The sequence below is a fragment of the Rhodnius prolixus genome, unplaced genomic scaffold (assembly GCF_049639745.1).
Source record: "Rhodnius prolixus isolate KJV_2025 unplaced genomic scaffold, Rpr scaffold_11, whole genome shotgun sequence".
NCBI classification, from domain to species: Eukaryota; Metazoa; Arthropoda; class Insecta; order Hemiptera; family Reduviidae; genus Rhodnius; species Rhodnius prolixus.
This window is the reverse complement of record NW_027411625.1, coordinates 12,900,392-12,916,325: the sequence shown is the minus strand read 5'-3', so window position 1 is coordinate 12,916,325 and position 15,934 is coordinate 12,900,392. Positions and strand designations below refer to the sequence as shown.

The 15,934-nt window shown below is 35.8% G+C and overlaps 1 protein-coding gene across 2 annotated transcripts; it reads left to right on the top strand.

Annotated features, from left to right (window-relative positions):
• The first annotated feature begins 982 nt into the window (after positions 1 to 982).
• On the top strand, positions 983 to 15,718 carry LOC141459154 (band 4.1-like protein 4A). Of its 2 annotated transcripts, none has more exons than XM_074137843.1 (19): positions 983 to 1,001; positions 4,251 to 4,334; positions 5,288 to 5,392; positions 5,477 to 5,519; positions 5,627 to 5,705; positions 5,999 to 6,096; positions 6,193 to 6,313; positions 7,341 to 7,428; positions 8,901 to 8,989; positions 9,060 to 9,123; positions 9,759 to 9,895; positions 10,650 to 10,768; positions 11,999 to 12,077; positions 12,189 to 12,362; positions 12,625 to 12,759; positions 12,876 to 13,067; positions 13,653 to 13,865; positions 13,963 to 14,056; positions 15,525 to 15,718. In XM_074137843.1, exons 2-19 carry the CDS (start codon positions 4,254 to 4,256, stop codon positions 15,531 to 15,533), a joined length of 1,920 nt encoding a protein of 639 aa, XP_073993944.1. In that variant the 5' UTR covers positions 983 to 1,001; positions 4,251 to 4,253; the 3' UTR covers positions 15,534 to 15,718. The 2 variants fall into 2 exon arrangements, with proteins under 2 accessions (XP_073993944.1, XP_073993943.1); XM_074137842.1 differs by lacking the exon at positions 983 to 1,001 and adding an exon at positions 1,170 to 1,310.
• The last annotated feature ends 216 nt before the right edge of the window (positions 15,719 to 15,934 follow it).

Sequence of the window (15,934 nt, the reverse complement as noted above, 5' to 3'; positions counted from 1 at the left end):
TTAATTTGGTAATCACCCTCCCACTCGGCATAATTGAAGCCTACCGTCTGTCTCATTCATCACTCATCAGTTTTGAATATTACTCGGCCACTCTGACTTAACCGTCAGGAACGACTTTCTGTATTAGTAAAACGACCTCATTAGAGGGCCTTACATTGACAGTCGAAATTAAGGGCAAGCTAACGAATTTTACTCTGACTGAACATTGAATGTTCAAGACTGTTGATTAGCGAATAAAACCGACGGATTTCTAGATATTTGAAAATAATGCGTTCCGATCATGCAAGAGGAGCGGGTCAGAATGACCAGTGCCACTTATCTATACAATTATTTACATATATTCATTAAGTATTCATATGCACGTAAGTGATTAGTATACCAGTTTAAAGAAAATTGTTGGAGTCATTTATACAAAAAAAAAAAAAAATCTGAAAAATGGATTCAGTGGCACATATTGGATGATTATGTCCATAACTTCATACATGGGTCCGATGGAGGCGCACTTTAACCTTTAACGAATAAAATTCGAACTTTCTGAGATTTTGTGTTCCGAGGATACATACGCGCACACACACAATTTATTTTCATTCCAATCTGTAAAACCCTTTTTTCTGGCTCGAGGAAACTCAAAACGGATATTTAGGTTAAAAAATCAAAATTTGGAAATCTGCACGATCGCGACAGTTTCTCTCAAGAGGGAAAAACGCTTCAGTATATCTGTCTTCCGGTCATGCCAATTTCTTCAAACAAACTGAAATGGTTCTTTATAACACGTCTACCAGACGCTAATAATTTTATTTATTTGTTCTTTATGCTCAGCTCGGGGCCCTCAAGGCCCAGAAGACCGTTCAAACCGCTGGCGGAAGAGCGTTCCTACGCCACTAGGGACATGATGTGAGGAGATTCTGTCAAAACGAGTGTTTCTTTATTGTGACAATTAAAGCTACTAAAATTTAGTAAACAATCTGGAGTGTTAAGAGAATTTGCCTTCGTAAGTAGAGGTAAGAGAAATTCGTGTTTGTTAACATCATCAGAGAATGTTGTGTTCACAAGAGGGGCCTTCTTGGCCACTTCTGCCAAGCTGGAATGTTGGAGTGGGGATAATTGCCAGACTCGACAGGAAGGCATCTTTGATTAAGGTTTCATTCCCATTTGTTCAATTGTCATCTCAAGCATTAAAGTCTCTTTTCACAACTACTGATTAAGCTAGTTTCATCGTTTAAGTTAATTTTTTTCAGTTCTAAATAAGCTATAGAGTTAATTGTTGTTAAAATACAAGAGAAGTAGTAGGAGACTTCAATATTCTCAAAGTAAGTATGTTTAATGATAATTAAATATTTATCATATTTTAACTTTCCAGAGATACTTTACTAAAAGACCATAAGTTTAATGAGTTCACCTATAAAAATCTGATGTGACCACTCTTACGGCTTTCTGTTACTCAAATCCTATACTTATTTCTTAACAAGTTTTACTCCCTATTAACATTCTAGATTGGTTTAAACTTACTTGCTCTTCAACACACTACAGAAGAAAGAAACCCTAACTCCATCTTGCCCCTAGAACTGACCTAAACCCAATTTTCCTAGAAAAATGTTTCAAATTAAAGTTATAGATGTACGCAATGTTAAGTAAATACGCATTACAGAGAAAATATGACAAAAGTGAAAAATGCATTTAGCAAAATGGTATATCCAAATTCGGGATTATATTATCATGTTTCATACTTCTTAATAGGATTTGAGTGAAAGGACCGTACACTGTACATAGTGGTAGGAACTTCAGATGGATTTCTACCCCACCAGCCTCTCCTAGAAAAGCTCCCAATCGAATTTTTTATGAACAGTTTTTCAAATTTAAGTTGTAGATCAACAAGAATACACGTGACTATACAATGGTTTGAGCTATTTTGGAAAAAATATAGAAATGAAGGAAAATTCTATCAATAAAGTGGTACTTCCGGAAGATGGATTTTGGTCACCAAGGAACCAATAAAAATAAAAGTTTCGATTTCATATGATTTTTCATCTAGTTTTGAGATTTTGTTTTTCATTCACAGATCATTTTTTTGAACATTAACCCTAAAAACGGATATTCCGTTGAAAAATCGAAATTGAACATCTGACACAACATACGTACTAGCTCCATCCTGGTAGTAAGAAAAACTAAAATACCGGCAAGATCACTGATACACCTGAATCATTTCACAACTAAGAATAGCTTAGTATGAATGAAAAAATGTTTGGAAAGTATACGCGAACTTCAAAAACTGTTTGTTTGTCAATGGAAACACCAAACGAATTTTAATTTGTTTATTTAAACGAGCATTTAATGAATTATAAAAAAGATAGTACTTAAGGAACAGTCAAAAGAATGCATGACCAAAAAAAAAAGTTATTAAGTCCAGAAGAACCAGTTGTCTAAAGAAATCCTGATCTTGACGAATTATGTAAATGGTATTTTCTTTTTAAGGGTTACTTCCTAATTACTTATTTTTTATATTCTCTATATATTTACATATAAAAACAGAAGAAGTTTAATCAACAAACGTTAATTACATTAAGCACACCTTTAGGTAGTACTATTTTACAAACTGTTATTATTATTATTAATTTTTCGTTTTTTATTTAAAGTTTGTGACCGGCTATGGGTGAGAGGGGTACCTTTCGGGAGGACGGTAATCTTTTGGGGCGCCAGAAAGTTTGGAAGCTATCCGAGAAGGTAACCCTTAACCAGTCCCAAATAAAAATACCCTTAAGGGTTAAGGGTTAGCTCTGCCGTGAGACGGGAGGTTTGGTAGAAGCATGTCGGCACTAAGAAGCTAAATAAATAACACTCTCTTAAGTTAACTGAACAGAAAAAATACATACTTTATTTAACGGAACAGAAAATTAAATACAAAATACGACATAAATCTTAAAACTACGCTTACACTAATATGTAAAACAAAAAATTATAAACAAAATAACGAAAACTATATGCAAAATAATGGAAAACTATTTACGAAATAATGAAAACTTGGTGACTCACGGAAAAGGAAGGCGATAGCGAAATATGCGGCACTGGCCAGGTCAGTACGAACACGAATCCCCTTTTTACGGTTAATGATAAACAGTTTGTTGAGTATTGGAGTCTAACGTCACTCCATCCCAAAGTTACATTAAAAATATAACCAATTGCGGCAGCCTCTGCCATCTAGCGAAATTTTTCGGTTACAAGATATTTATAGTTCAAATTTATAGTGTTTTATAAACGTAATCTCTTTAAGTTTAAGAAAATTGAGGCAGTACATAAGAGACGTTTCTTCTCCTACTCCAGTCTCCACAGTTGCTACACCCATTCACAGTAACACACTTTGTAATGTTGTTATCTGAGTACAACGTTGCCTTTGAATAGGACACATGAATAGGCACTCGATCTGGTCCAAGACAAACCCATACTGTTTACCGCCGGAACCACTAGGGTCCGTTTGCCTTGAATATTAGAGGCTAAAGGACCAGACCAGTCATGGGTAAACTTTTTTAGGAGCGGGCCAAGAACTAAAAGGAAACATTTTGACGGGCCATAATGATTTGTTTATTTAAAAAAAATACAGTAAGTCAGTAAGACATTTTTATAATATCTAAAATTAAACTAATGCAATGTATGAATCTGCGAGTGTTTTGATAATAGTTCGACATAATTTGGTTCTAATTGGGACGTAGTTATTCTTAAAAGTGAACTGAGGTGTTCATTCGTCAATCTATTTCTGAGACAACTATTTCTAATTTTCATTATTGGAAAAAGCTGCTCACAAATATATGATTTTTAATTATTATTATAATATATGTGACGGGCCGGATTGAACCGAAGCATCATAGACCAGAAACCCAACTCTAAATTTATAGTCGCTGCTACCACTCATGACACCACCCAAAAAATTTACGGATTGATTGGAAACACTTGTGCACAGATTAAGCTGCTGCTTTCAGCGCATCCTGTCCCTTAGGATGTTACGTTTTTCATGATGAGATAGAGTTCTGCCCACAGATACTTCGATAATTTCTGCTGTTAACACAGCCTGAGGTTTTCATAGTGTACTATCAAAGGTAAAGTTAATAAAATATATGTTTTTTCAATCTGAAAACGGTAAATTTTTCAGCGTAGAAACTTGGCGCAGATCCTTGGTGTACAAGTCATACAGTGTCAATGGTGTATTATTATCAGAAAAAAAAAACAACAATTTGAAAGTGCAAATAATTTCTGTGCAGGTGATGGAATGCTGCGTCAAAAGGAGGGCCTATCTCACCAAGATCATATTACTTGACGAACAAGAGCTCCTACAAGATATACATGTATGTATTTATGTATGATGTGTTTGAATGAGTACGTTTATCGTCAACTGCAGCTCGCTATGGATGTCTACAAATTAGCGCGCTCCTTTATTTTTAATTTTCAGATTGGGGTCTCAAGTTTGAATATTGTGCTAATTTAGGCTCAAATGGAATTACCGATATTTAAAATCCATTTTTTCTTTAAATAGATAAGTAAAGCAGATTCCCAGAACTCCGTTACTGTTTTAGAAATTATAATAACCCCATTAATTCAAAGTTTTAAAACAAATTTAAGACTATTAATATAAAATTAAAACGGAAACTCGACATTAGAAGTTCTTCAGTCATTTTACCGCAAATTAAAATATTTGTATTTCTTCTAATTGATAACTGGAAAACAAAAAGAAATTTTTCTCCTTCTAGGAGGCAGCCACCTGACTCCCCCACCTTTGCTGCAGTTACCATTGCTACAGAAGTGGGCTATGGAATGTTGTTTTGTTTTTCTTTTTTCCACGTTTCATCTTACTGACTTAACCGATTCCTTCGTGGGCAGATAAACTGAAGCACAGGCAATAAGAGGGTGCAAGAGCATAAATCCGGCAATGCCGAAAAGAACTAGAAATCGCAAAAAACTAATGTACAGAGAGCTTCTTTTTCAAGCGGCGACTGCACACTGAACTACCTTCTAGTTAGTACATACAAACACGCACGTAGCACTCACTATCTCTAATAGTGACAGTAGCGCGGTTCAACTTCCACATAAACTCTACGCTAACATTTTCGTACCCACTTGGTCCAGGGACAATAGCACAGTAATAATTCTTAATTTAATCAAATACAATAAATAATCATGTACCTTCACCGATGGTTTCATTCCTTTTTGTTCGGCGTTTTCTTAGTAAGTTTAAAAAATAATGCGGGAGTGTAATTTTTTAGCAACAGTCTGCTCACTTTTGTTTGGTCTGGTGTTATAGGAAAAGACTACAGGCGAGGAATTGCTGCGCACCGTCTTCCGTCATTTAAACCTCATTGAGACTTCATACTTCGGCTTGAGGTATATTGACACGCAAAACCAAACGGTGAGCTGACACAAGGTCTTTTTAAGCCCAATTTCTAATTAGATGAGTGATATGGTACACTTCTAAATTCTATGTTTGTTACAGCATTGGTTAGACGCGCATAAACGTGTCTGTAGACAGTTGAAAGGTAAATTTTCATTTTTTCAGATTGAGACTTTAAAATGCGGGGTCATGGTCCTCGAAATCCAAAAGAACAAATAAACCTTAATTTATCAATTTTTTCCTTGATTGTAGGCAAGCAAACCTTCACGCTGTATTTTGGAGTGAAATTTTATGCAGTCGACCCATGTAAATTAGTCGAGGAGATAACAAGGTAAGGTAGTGTATGGCGGGTTCCCCGTTAACCTCTGCTATTCTGAACCCGTTTAAAAAAGGGCAGTAAACACAAATATACGGAGTTCCGTCCTAAAACGGACAAATTAGGGTGGAAGCCAGAGGATTATGTGACGCAGTGTTGCGCCAAATTGTGAATCTGATTGTAACATCCCCACTCTTACTTTATTCACTGAATAATTTTTTTTCTTTCAAAATTAAATTCTAAATAATATTTTGAGAAAAATAAATCACATCTGTGATTCACACCAGATTTTTAAAATGATTTTTCAGATATCAATTTTTCCTACAATTAAAACAGGACATTCTACAAGGACGACTGCCAGTACCAATGGATCTCGCTGCTGAATTGGGAGCATATCTCGTACAATGTAAGTTTCAGTTTTTTCTTTTCTTTTTTTAATTTATGCGTCCCGAAACAATGAAATACCTGTTTTTGTCTAATAATACAATTCTTTGGATTGCAGCTGAACTTGGCGATTACGACCCGAGGAGGCACAGTCCCGGCTATGTTTCAGAGTTTAGGTTCATCTCCAACCAAACCGTAGACCTAGAGAATAAAATTTGTGAATTACATAAACAGTTAGTGTAGGTATTGCAAGTTCATTGAGTCCAGGGATAACGTAAATTACCAACCTAGGTTCAGTTGGATCCATTTAGATTCTTTAGATAGTGGGTTGTAACAAATCAAGTTCCGTATTATGTATCCACCTGAATTATGGATTGCACCTGACTATTATATTTTCCAATTTTTATGTTGTTAAAATGGTAAGGTTAGATTCGGTCATGGGATAGGTTCTGTTCCGGCTTGCCTACCCTTTGTAGGTCTAAAAGATGAAACATCTCATTTTTTCTACTGTGGTCGAGGTTTTTCCTCCCGAACTTTTGTGATACGATCTTCTCTGGTCTCGAAGTAGTAAAGATCTCACAATGAAAGAGATGTAAAAGAGATTTTGCTTCTTCTCTTGACAGAATCTTCAAAGGGGCTCTGAACTAACTAATTCCCCACTATGGAGGTGTTTTGTGAGACATAAATACCCTAATTAAAGCTTAAGGCGTACAACCTTTCTATGTCAGACTCGCAGAAAGTTACCAGCGGGAACAGTAGAAGGTTTACAATTTTTCACCAACAGGTTGGTTGGATGCGTAAGTGGCTGCCTCTTTAGTCTAAAAACTCCAAGAGCGTAGACGGCAGGGGTTGTCACTGGGGCTGTCAGAGGATCGCCCAAACCACGTGCAACGACTATCGCAGAGTCTTCCCCTTTACATCGATCCTAACATTGGTAGCTGGCATCTCAAACCAGAGATACCCAGCTAAAAACCTAGTCCTTGCTACCTTTGGGCCATAACACCACAAATACTGGAATGTAGGAAAAAAGTTTAAGCATAGGGAATCTTTGGGCAAAATAGTTGTTCAAAATGTTCTGAACGAAACTCTTCAACTTTACAAATTTTGCATCGGATTGGTAATTTCCTCCCCTAACGTACCGGCCGTATTGATGGCCAGCGAAACTTTTCTAGTAGTTAGGTTTAGTACCAGTGATACCAAACAATGGACGAAACATTTATTTATTTATTTGTTATTTATTTCTTAACTATTGTTTATGTGTTGCAGAGGCCAACAGCCACCTCTGGCTGAGTTGAACTACTTGGAGAAGGTAAAATGGCTAGAAATGTACGGCGTAGATTTGCATCCTGTGCTGGTAATTTTGGCTATTAAATTTTCTACAAGAATATAACAAAAGTCTGCTTGCACTTTCCGCCTTCTCCGAGGAAAAAAAAATCTAAGGGCTGGTAGCTGGATTCGAACCCGGAATCTCCGCGTGGGAATCCAGCATGCTAAATCTTAGTGGATCTCTTCCCTTTTTTCACTTTGATAAAAAATAGTTGGTTTTACTCTTCTTATAAGCTAACTGCTGGAAATACATAACTATATTCCAAAGTTTCTATTCTCTCCACAAACCATCCGCTATCTTACAGTTGGTTATCAGAAGATACTTTACTCTTTTTGCGATTAAAAAATGAGGGACATTTTTCCAGCAAACGCAGAGACATGATTTTCTAATAGAGTTCGCATGTTCAGAATGAATGACTCACTTGTAGTTCCATCTTACATCCTACAGCTCACTTCTTATTCTCAAATCTTTTGCATCAGGGAACGGGTATAGTTGATTGGGCTAAAACAACCTATCGTGTTTCGGTTTCTCAAAATAAATGCACTTTTCAACACAGTAATTTATTATTTCTTTTGAAGCGAAGAAATCCCGCTATATTTCATCCCAAATTTTTAGATATACTCGGTCATTTTTACACAGATCTTTACACAAGTTAATACTAGACATGAATTTAGAGAGGGGCTCAGGGGGTGATCGCTTTCCTCTAAATATGGACCGAACAAAGTTTTTTTTTATTACTTTGATACCAATTTTTAATAATCCTCTAAAATTTTAAAGATTTGTGCAAAAAAGTAGTATTTATTTATTTACAATTAACGGGCAAAGATTATTGCAAAATAAACAAGCTATAATTTGTAGTTCGAATCATAATAACCATCTTCAATTTATCTAGAAAGAAAATACGCATAATTTAATAATTTGGTATTCCTCCTTAATCACGAACAGTCGTCCGTTTTGTATTATACTCTTGCAGCTTGTGGAAATGTCTGCGGATAATGTTTTGATGAATCCTTGGTAGGTAAGTTAGCAATGTCAGTGTGGGTGTGCCTGCGTGTGTATGTATGGTAAGCTATGAATGTATGTACCTAGCTATGATTCTAATCATTGGTATCTTTGAATCACGAATTATAACGCTCGTTTAACATCCATTTGCAGGTTAAAATCGTCTCCTGTCTGCTTCGCGAACGAGTTGTTTGCTGGTCATTCTTACAAGCATGATTGAACTTATTGTCAATATTATTGGATCAATATTTAGGTTTCCAACCAGTGGAATAAATCAAACAGCGGTCACTTTCTTCAATTCTTCCATTCAATATAACTTACATTATTGAAGTATATCGTTTGTAAAATTGGCCATGTTAAGTTCTGAAGTATTCAGAAAAAAACTCAGACTTTTGTTACACACTAATATTGCAAAGAACTTGTACGAAATATACAGTTAGAGAAGTTAGTGTGAATATCTTAAATACCCAGATGTGTGCTGCTGTTTGATGTTTCAGGGTGAAGATAACACGGAATATTTTCTAGGTCTGACGCCGAATGGTATCATAGTCCTCAGGAATAAAAATAAGGTTGCCAGCTACTTTTGGTCAGTAGACTTTCTTTTACTTCAGTAAGAGTACAGTTCTACCAGCCCTGTATAAATGTCTGTTTTACAGGCCGAGAATTACCAAAATATATCACAAGGGTAAATACTTCATGCTGCGAGTGAATGTAAAAAAGGTCAGTATTGCAGGAGAGGTAACCTTCAGCGAAATAACTTTGAGCAAATTCGAATCCATTTAACTTTGACCTTACAGTAGTTAATCTGGAGATCTGGTGCTCAAAGAGCATATCTTACCAGCTGTGGGCGCTGTGGCTATCAGATCCTGACCTCTGACGGGATGAGCGACATAGTTGGTTAATTGTGGATAGAAATAGACTTCCTATGATGGGGAGTCACCATGTCCTGCCCAGATCCACCTCACCTCAATTCACAAGACTACTGCCGGTATTTAATGACTGTGAACTATGAAATGACTTTCTTGAGTATGTGGATCATAAAAGTACTTGAGAAACTCCCAAGTAGTTCGTACCCTTAGAGAAGCTCTTATAATGTTTGTAATGTAGAATTTTTACTCTTTTCCTAGACTGTGTATTAATGAGTTTCTAGAAGTTTGATTGCTCGTTGGTACTTTTAAATATTACCCGCAAGGTTAAATGGATTCTTTATGGCTTTCATAGAGTGCCATTGATGCCCAGATTGATTCTAGAAGACTAGCAATGGCACTTAACCTCAGTTGCATGGTCTAAAAGCATAATATTTAGGGCTCCTTAAGACACACATGTATTAATATTTGCTTTTACCGGTTTTACAGAACGAGGAGAACACGTATGGTTTTGAAACACCCTCCAAATCCGCATGTAGGCACCTGTACAAATGTTGTGTGGAACATAACGCTTTTTTTCGGCTGGTGCAGATCACATCAAACCCACCGGATATAATAGGAACCAGGTAAATAAATACTTTATCAATTTTTCTTGCTGCATAGTATTGAACTAAAAGTGTGACTGTGTGTCACAAAAGATTCTAACCATTTTTATCCTTAGAGAAACCCGAGTATTCAAGAATCCCGAAGTCTTCTGCTTGAGTACTGTCTCCCATGCCGATGGATAGTTTCTAGGTAGACCTTATTTCGTCTCTCTAATAGTAAGGCGCACCTAAAGTTACCGACACTTCAGTTTAGAAGGAGTTGGGTGTGGTGATGTTTTTTCCCAGGGCTCCACTCTATTTTATTCCGGATGGTAAAAAATCCTATTCTCCAACAGAAATTAGTATGCTTTTATTGATTTAGTATTTTCATCAAAAAAATATATAGATTTAAAATAGTAATTAAAAAGTAAATGTAGCCAACAAACCAATTAAAAAACTAAATAATGGCATTAGCTTCAAAATGATGAAGTATGTAACTGAAACAAAAATATTACCCGCAAAAAAAAAATTGAAACGCTGGAACAAATACGAAAAAAATTATTTAGCTGGCATAGAATTGTCGACTCTCAAATGTGTGTTCCAGTTATAGTAAATGTGATCTATGTTTTGAATGCGCAGACCTATTAGAATTTTCCTTTTAAAAAAATGTGCTTTAGTTTTCTGAAGAAATCTATGATGGGTTTCTGCACTTCAGAGGATGTGCGGTTGCAATGTGAGAAAATGAGAATATTTCAGTACCGATACCACTCTAAAACCACTGTGGCGTTTGTTGCAGTGGCACTCGAGAGAAGTCTATTCGTGCGTCCAACCTACGAGTGCGCACAAATCCACAGTTTGTACGCATGCCCAGTCGCAAATACCAAAGACGCATCCCAGAGGAAATCATTCAAGAGTGTAAGGCTTTAATTGTGTTTCAATCTCGGCTCAAAAAATTAGCGCTCCACTTTATTTCTCAAAATAAAAATTCTTTGATGGCATCAAAGTGTTAAACCGTTCTTAAAGATCTGTCTATAAAATGGTCTTAGGAAAGTTAAATAATGTAACGCTTTTAACATTACTAACCAAGTTTCGCTTTTTAAAAGTTTCACTAGTTTACATTAAAACTTTATTGCACTTTTAATTAATTTTAATTTTAAAATAAATACTAAAAATATGGTAATAAAATGATTAGGACATTGATTTTGCTTCACCTTAATAATTTCAAAAGTTGTGAAAAAATTAAAACATTTATTTTTCTTGCAGTAATCATAAAAATGGCGAAAAACTTGTTGCTCGCCCTAATTCTTCTCCATTTAAAAACTTCTGTCAATTTATTTCTGAAATAACTTTTATTTTGAGGCCATGAGTTCGGATTACCTTTCAAGTTTTTCAATTTATCTATTGTTTTTTGTTTATATTGAAGACTAAATTCTAGTAATCATTTATTATTTAAACTAGGCATATTAATTTAGCAGAGGAAATTTATCTAGATAAAGAAAATGTAAAATAAAAGAAAATTAAAAAAATGAATTTGGCTACTTATCAAATAATTCACCAAGTGAATCATTATTTGCAATGAAAGATGTATTTATTTTGGAAATGAGAACAAACAAAACAACTGATTAGGATTAGGTGAACCAGTTTTATCCCTGTCCTCAAAAGAAAGATTTGAGAAAAATATAGTGCTATGCGTGTGTGATGAAACTACGAGAAAATAAATTTTTTGGGGCTACTGAACGGTCTTCGACTGTTGATTGCCGTACGTCCAAGGCGCTAAAATTTGAAATTTGAGCTTCCTCAAACCCAGCTTTCAGCCCCTTACTTGCTGCCTACTGACTACCATCCTTTCTCTTCTATGGCTATTTTTTTTACACATATATCCGCTGGAAAGAGAAGGGTATAGAATTGGCAGATGGGATTAAGCTACAGAAAATAATAGCCTGTATTCCCTTATTAGGTGAGTAGAAACTTTTTATTTTATTTTAAGGAAAAACAGGCAGAGGTCTTTTGTTACAATGTTATGGGTAACAGAGAATTTTTGTTTTCAAAATTGAAGTGGTTTGATAATTTTTTCAATTGCAATAATACATTTCAACTAAAAGACCCTACAATAAATGTCCTTATTTATTTATCAATTTATTGCAGCAAATGCAGATACAGAAAATGCCAAGTTCGAGTCAATAATTGCATGTGAGGATGTCAAGCAGTGCATGGTCAGCTCATTGTAAGTGTGGCACCTTCGGCAGTTGTTGCTTCTCTCAAACCGTTTGTGTAATAAGAGTTTTCACTAGAAATTATTGTTGTGAGATCTTCTAAGTTCACATTTGATTTACAGGATGAAGCGAAGTTCATCGCCGCGAAGCACACAAAGCCTGCCACCATCTCGAGGTCTGTACAGTTCGTCCAGTCCGAGATCCTTGCGTTCAGCCAGCCAGATAAGAGTTTCCTCCTCTAGAAGATCTATCTCAGTTGATAGTCGTTCGTCGAATGATTCTAAATCATACAAAAAGTTAGTAGGACTTGCTTACTGTCTACCAAAACCTAATTGCTTACAAAAGGCGATTCCAAGACACAGCACTGGCTGCAGTCCAAGTTGGCCAGACTAACGTGTTCTTAATCTTGCCTCTTGGCGTTTCAATTAATGCTGGAAAACAAGGACGGTGATTAAATGCCTGTTGAAATCAGTCAGCTGTAAAGGATGCGAGCAACAGACAAAATTTAAAGCACAATATTGGTTGTATATTTTACTTCTTTTTTAATTTATGTTTCAGCCAAAGAAGGCGCGGTTCGGACAATGAGAGTGAAATCTCTAAATGCTCTAGTAAGTCTAGAAGGCGCAGAAATCGAAGCCGCAGGAGTTCAAGCGATAAAGAAGTGAGGAGACATCGGACAGCTACCAAACAAAGGTAAGTAACAAAAGAAAAATGCATGGTTCTACCACTTTAATATTAATGGAAATTAAAAGTAAGCTATAATTTCTGGTTTCGCGTAAATCGGTTAACTGTATAAGCCTTTTTTATAGATACGAGCTGGTCGACTCGCGCGAACAATGGCGTCAAGTGCAGAGGAAGCAGGCGGAAGGAAGCATCATTCAGAAAGCGAAAGTAGTGACGTCACGAAGGCCAAATTCAGATTATTACAGCACAATAGGTCATAACGTAGACAGCTACATGACGAACCAAAGTAGTAAATCCAAACGCCATCGTAAGCACAGGTGCACATATTACTAATTGAGCTTTATCATTTTTTAAGATATAACTGCCAAAAACTTTCAAAATGTCACAGGTCACTCTGCATGTACTAAGCAGAAGTAATGAAAGTCCTTAGATTTTTTTTGAAATTGTTTCATTTAAAAAGGTTTAATGAACTCGTTAAGATAAGGTTTTCTTGATAAAAGTTTTTCTAATATTCTTATGAATACGTTCAAAAAGTTCTTGCATCATTCTGAGCACTTTAATAATCAAAATTATAGTTTTAACCTAAACATTTTTGCTGTTGAATGTGCTTATAAAAATTTAGATGCGTTAAAATCTGAGGTTATTGGCTCCTAGAGCTGTTTCGGTGCCTTCTATCAGCCCCTGAAAAAACTGAGAGAGACCCAATTGTAAGAGCTTAAATAAAAGAGCGTTTCTGTTAATGGAATCAAAGGCGGCTTTAAAATCTATGAAGAAGCAATAAATTTTCTGCACTGGTACTAATAGTGTACACAACTATTCACTGAGCAGCATTAAGTTAGCTTACGAACCATTGATTTTAGTTAGTTTGAAGACCATTGATTTTATTTTATTTTTTGTTACAGATCGCGTTCCCGAAGTCCAGCCGACGGAAAACGCCATTTTCCAGATGAAGTGAAGCGCCATCTTGAATTTAGCCTTATCGACACAGATGGGATGACTGAAAGCCAACTGAAAGAGATACCTTACAAAGTGGTTGAAACGTCCACAGCACGAGCCATAAAATTGAAAAATTTCCCACAAATTCGTTCCTTAACCACGGAGAATGGTCTCAGGAGGTAATTCGAGGATTTTTCAGTTGGATTGGACTATTGTTGATTCTGAAAAACACAGGATTCGAAAGCTTTAGCTTGTTCTATTAAATATATTTTTTAGGTCTGAAGAGATCAGAAGCGCAGAAATTATCATGGCTAATCGCCATGAAGATAGTAAGGAAGTACTAACACAATGCGATCCTAAATCTTATCAGGTGGGTCTGATATTTTTTTAAAATACTAGGATACAACTATAGTCTGTGTGTTTTTTTTTCACTCTCCCTAATTGCTCAAGCGTATTTATTACTGATTACCAGCTGTTTCTTATCTACTTTATGTTTTTACTTCCAGTTTAGGCTTGTATGAACTTATGAAAAGATCTTGTGATCTAAAAGAAAAGCTTAATTCATTGTTGAAATTTGAGTTGAAGGCGCTATTTCTACATGGCACGCTGAGGTTCGATTCAAAAAATGATTAAATGTGAAAACGAGCATGAAAAGTAAGCTTGGTCCGGGGCAACCAAAATTCGTACATGAGTGCTTATGTCGCCTGTTATAGAAGCAGATCCGTGCTCCAGCATCAAATAATTTTTCAGGTGAATTAGAGATGTCCCACCCTACTTCTCCACACATCAAATTAATATCCATCAAGTCGCCCGCCAACATAACATATAGAATGTAAAATCTTATCTCAAAACCAGAGTAATTTTTCATTTCATGCATCGAATTACTAGAAATAGAATGTGTGTTTCTATAGTTCTACTAGTTACTTGCAACGATCAGTGGGTTTACTTTGCACAGTCCGAACAAACTAAAAACAACGATTAGGTCAGGCAAACTGGCAACGCCCTCAGCAGAAGATTCTGACTCCAGCTGTAAAAGTGATTTCATGCATACGAACACCAGAAAAGTTTCAGGAAAATAATATGCATTCCACTCAATCAATAATATCCATCTGCGAGCAGCCAACATGCTTCCTGGTAGTATTCTATAATTACTAACCAGAACATAAACTTTAAACTGTAAAACGTTTCTTAACAAAATGAGTGATGTTCATTACATCGAACAAATTCTTGGGTTGAAAATTACGATTTATTTCGGATAATCTTGTCAAATAAAAACAATCGATTGCATCGAAGCAATCAGCTGTCTACTTGCCACGAAGAGTAAGATTTTAGGAAAAAATATGCTTTCCTCCCCATGGTGGAACTAAGAGAACGTAATTTTTTTTTTTGAGCTAGCATTCAGGTGGAAAGCGTATACTTGGTTTCAGATGAATAAATTCTCTCTTTCGTTAAAACTAGAAAAAAATACTTCTGAATATGACAAGTCAGATCAATCATGCTCGCACGATTACTCGCATCTCTCTTCCGTTCGTTGACTTTATCTGAAAAAATGGTACAATTAGGAACAGATGAAAACAAGATTGTTGTAGTTTACTGCTCTAGTAGATAGTGTGGGGAAGGGTATGGAATTGCTGACTCACTAATACGTTTTGTTATAGAAAATGATGGCCTATATTTCCAGCAGTAAGCATAATACATGAGCAAACCAACCACTTTTTAAAAGTAAAGTGAAAAAAAAAACACAGAATTTAGTTTCACTCCAGCATATGGATGGGCCTCTATGTTTTAAAATTTTGTAGTTTGAATTGTACGAATTGGTTTTTTTTTTTTTTTTTTAGGATTTATAATTAGGGACATTCGGAACTGATAACATTGCTGCACCATCATGGCAACCGAGATTTATTGAGCACCAACTCAGTACAAAACAGATTTTCAGTTTCGGAAAAAACTCAGAGCCACCGGCGTAAACAAAATCATCCACCGATTTAATAGTTTATTAGTTTTTAATTATATTTTTATTAATTTATCCTCATTAATGTGTTATTCTTCATTACCTCAATTCTCTGGTGTGAGTGAGAGGTGTGAAAAGTGCTTCTACTCACTTCACAGAATGAACAGTAGAGGCAAGTGGATTAAAAACTTCCTTCACGGACAAACAGAAAGTGATGAGGAGTTGTGGCCAAATACTTCATCCAGTTCGATGACGGGTGGAGAGAATAAAAGGAAGTTCTGGCCGCCATTTTGAACA

Coding starts and splice junctions, on each gene's coding strand:
- LOC141459154 (XM_074137843.1), top strand. CDS start 4,254: ATGGAATGCTGCGTCAAAAGGAGGGCCTATCTCACCAAGATCATATTA. Junction 5,706..5,998: donor TTAGTCGAGGAGATAACAAG/GTAAGGTAGTGT, acceptor ATGATTTTTCAG/ATATCAATTTTTCCTACAAT. Junction 9,124..9,758: donor TGCGAGTGAATGTAAAAAAG/GTCAGTATTGCA, acceptor CCGGTTTTACAG/AACGAGGAGAACACGTATGG.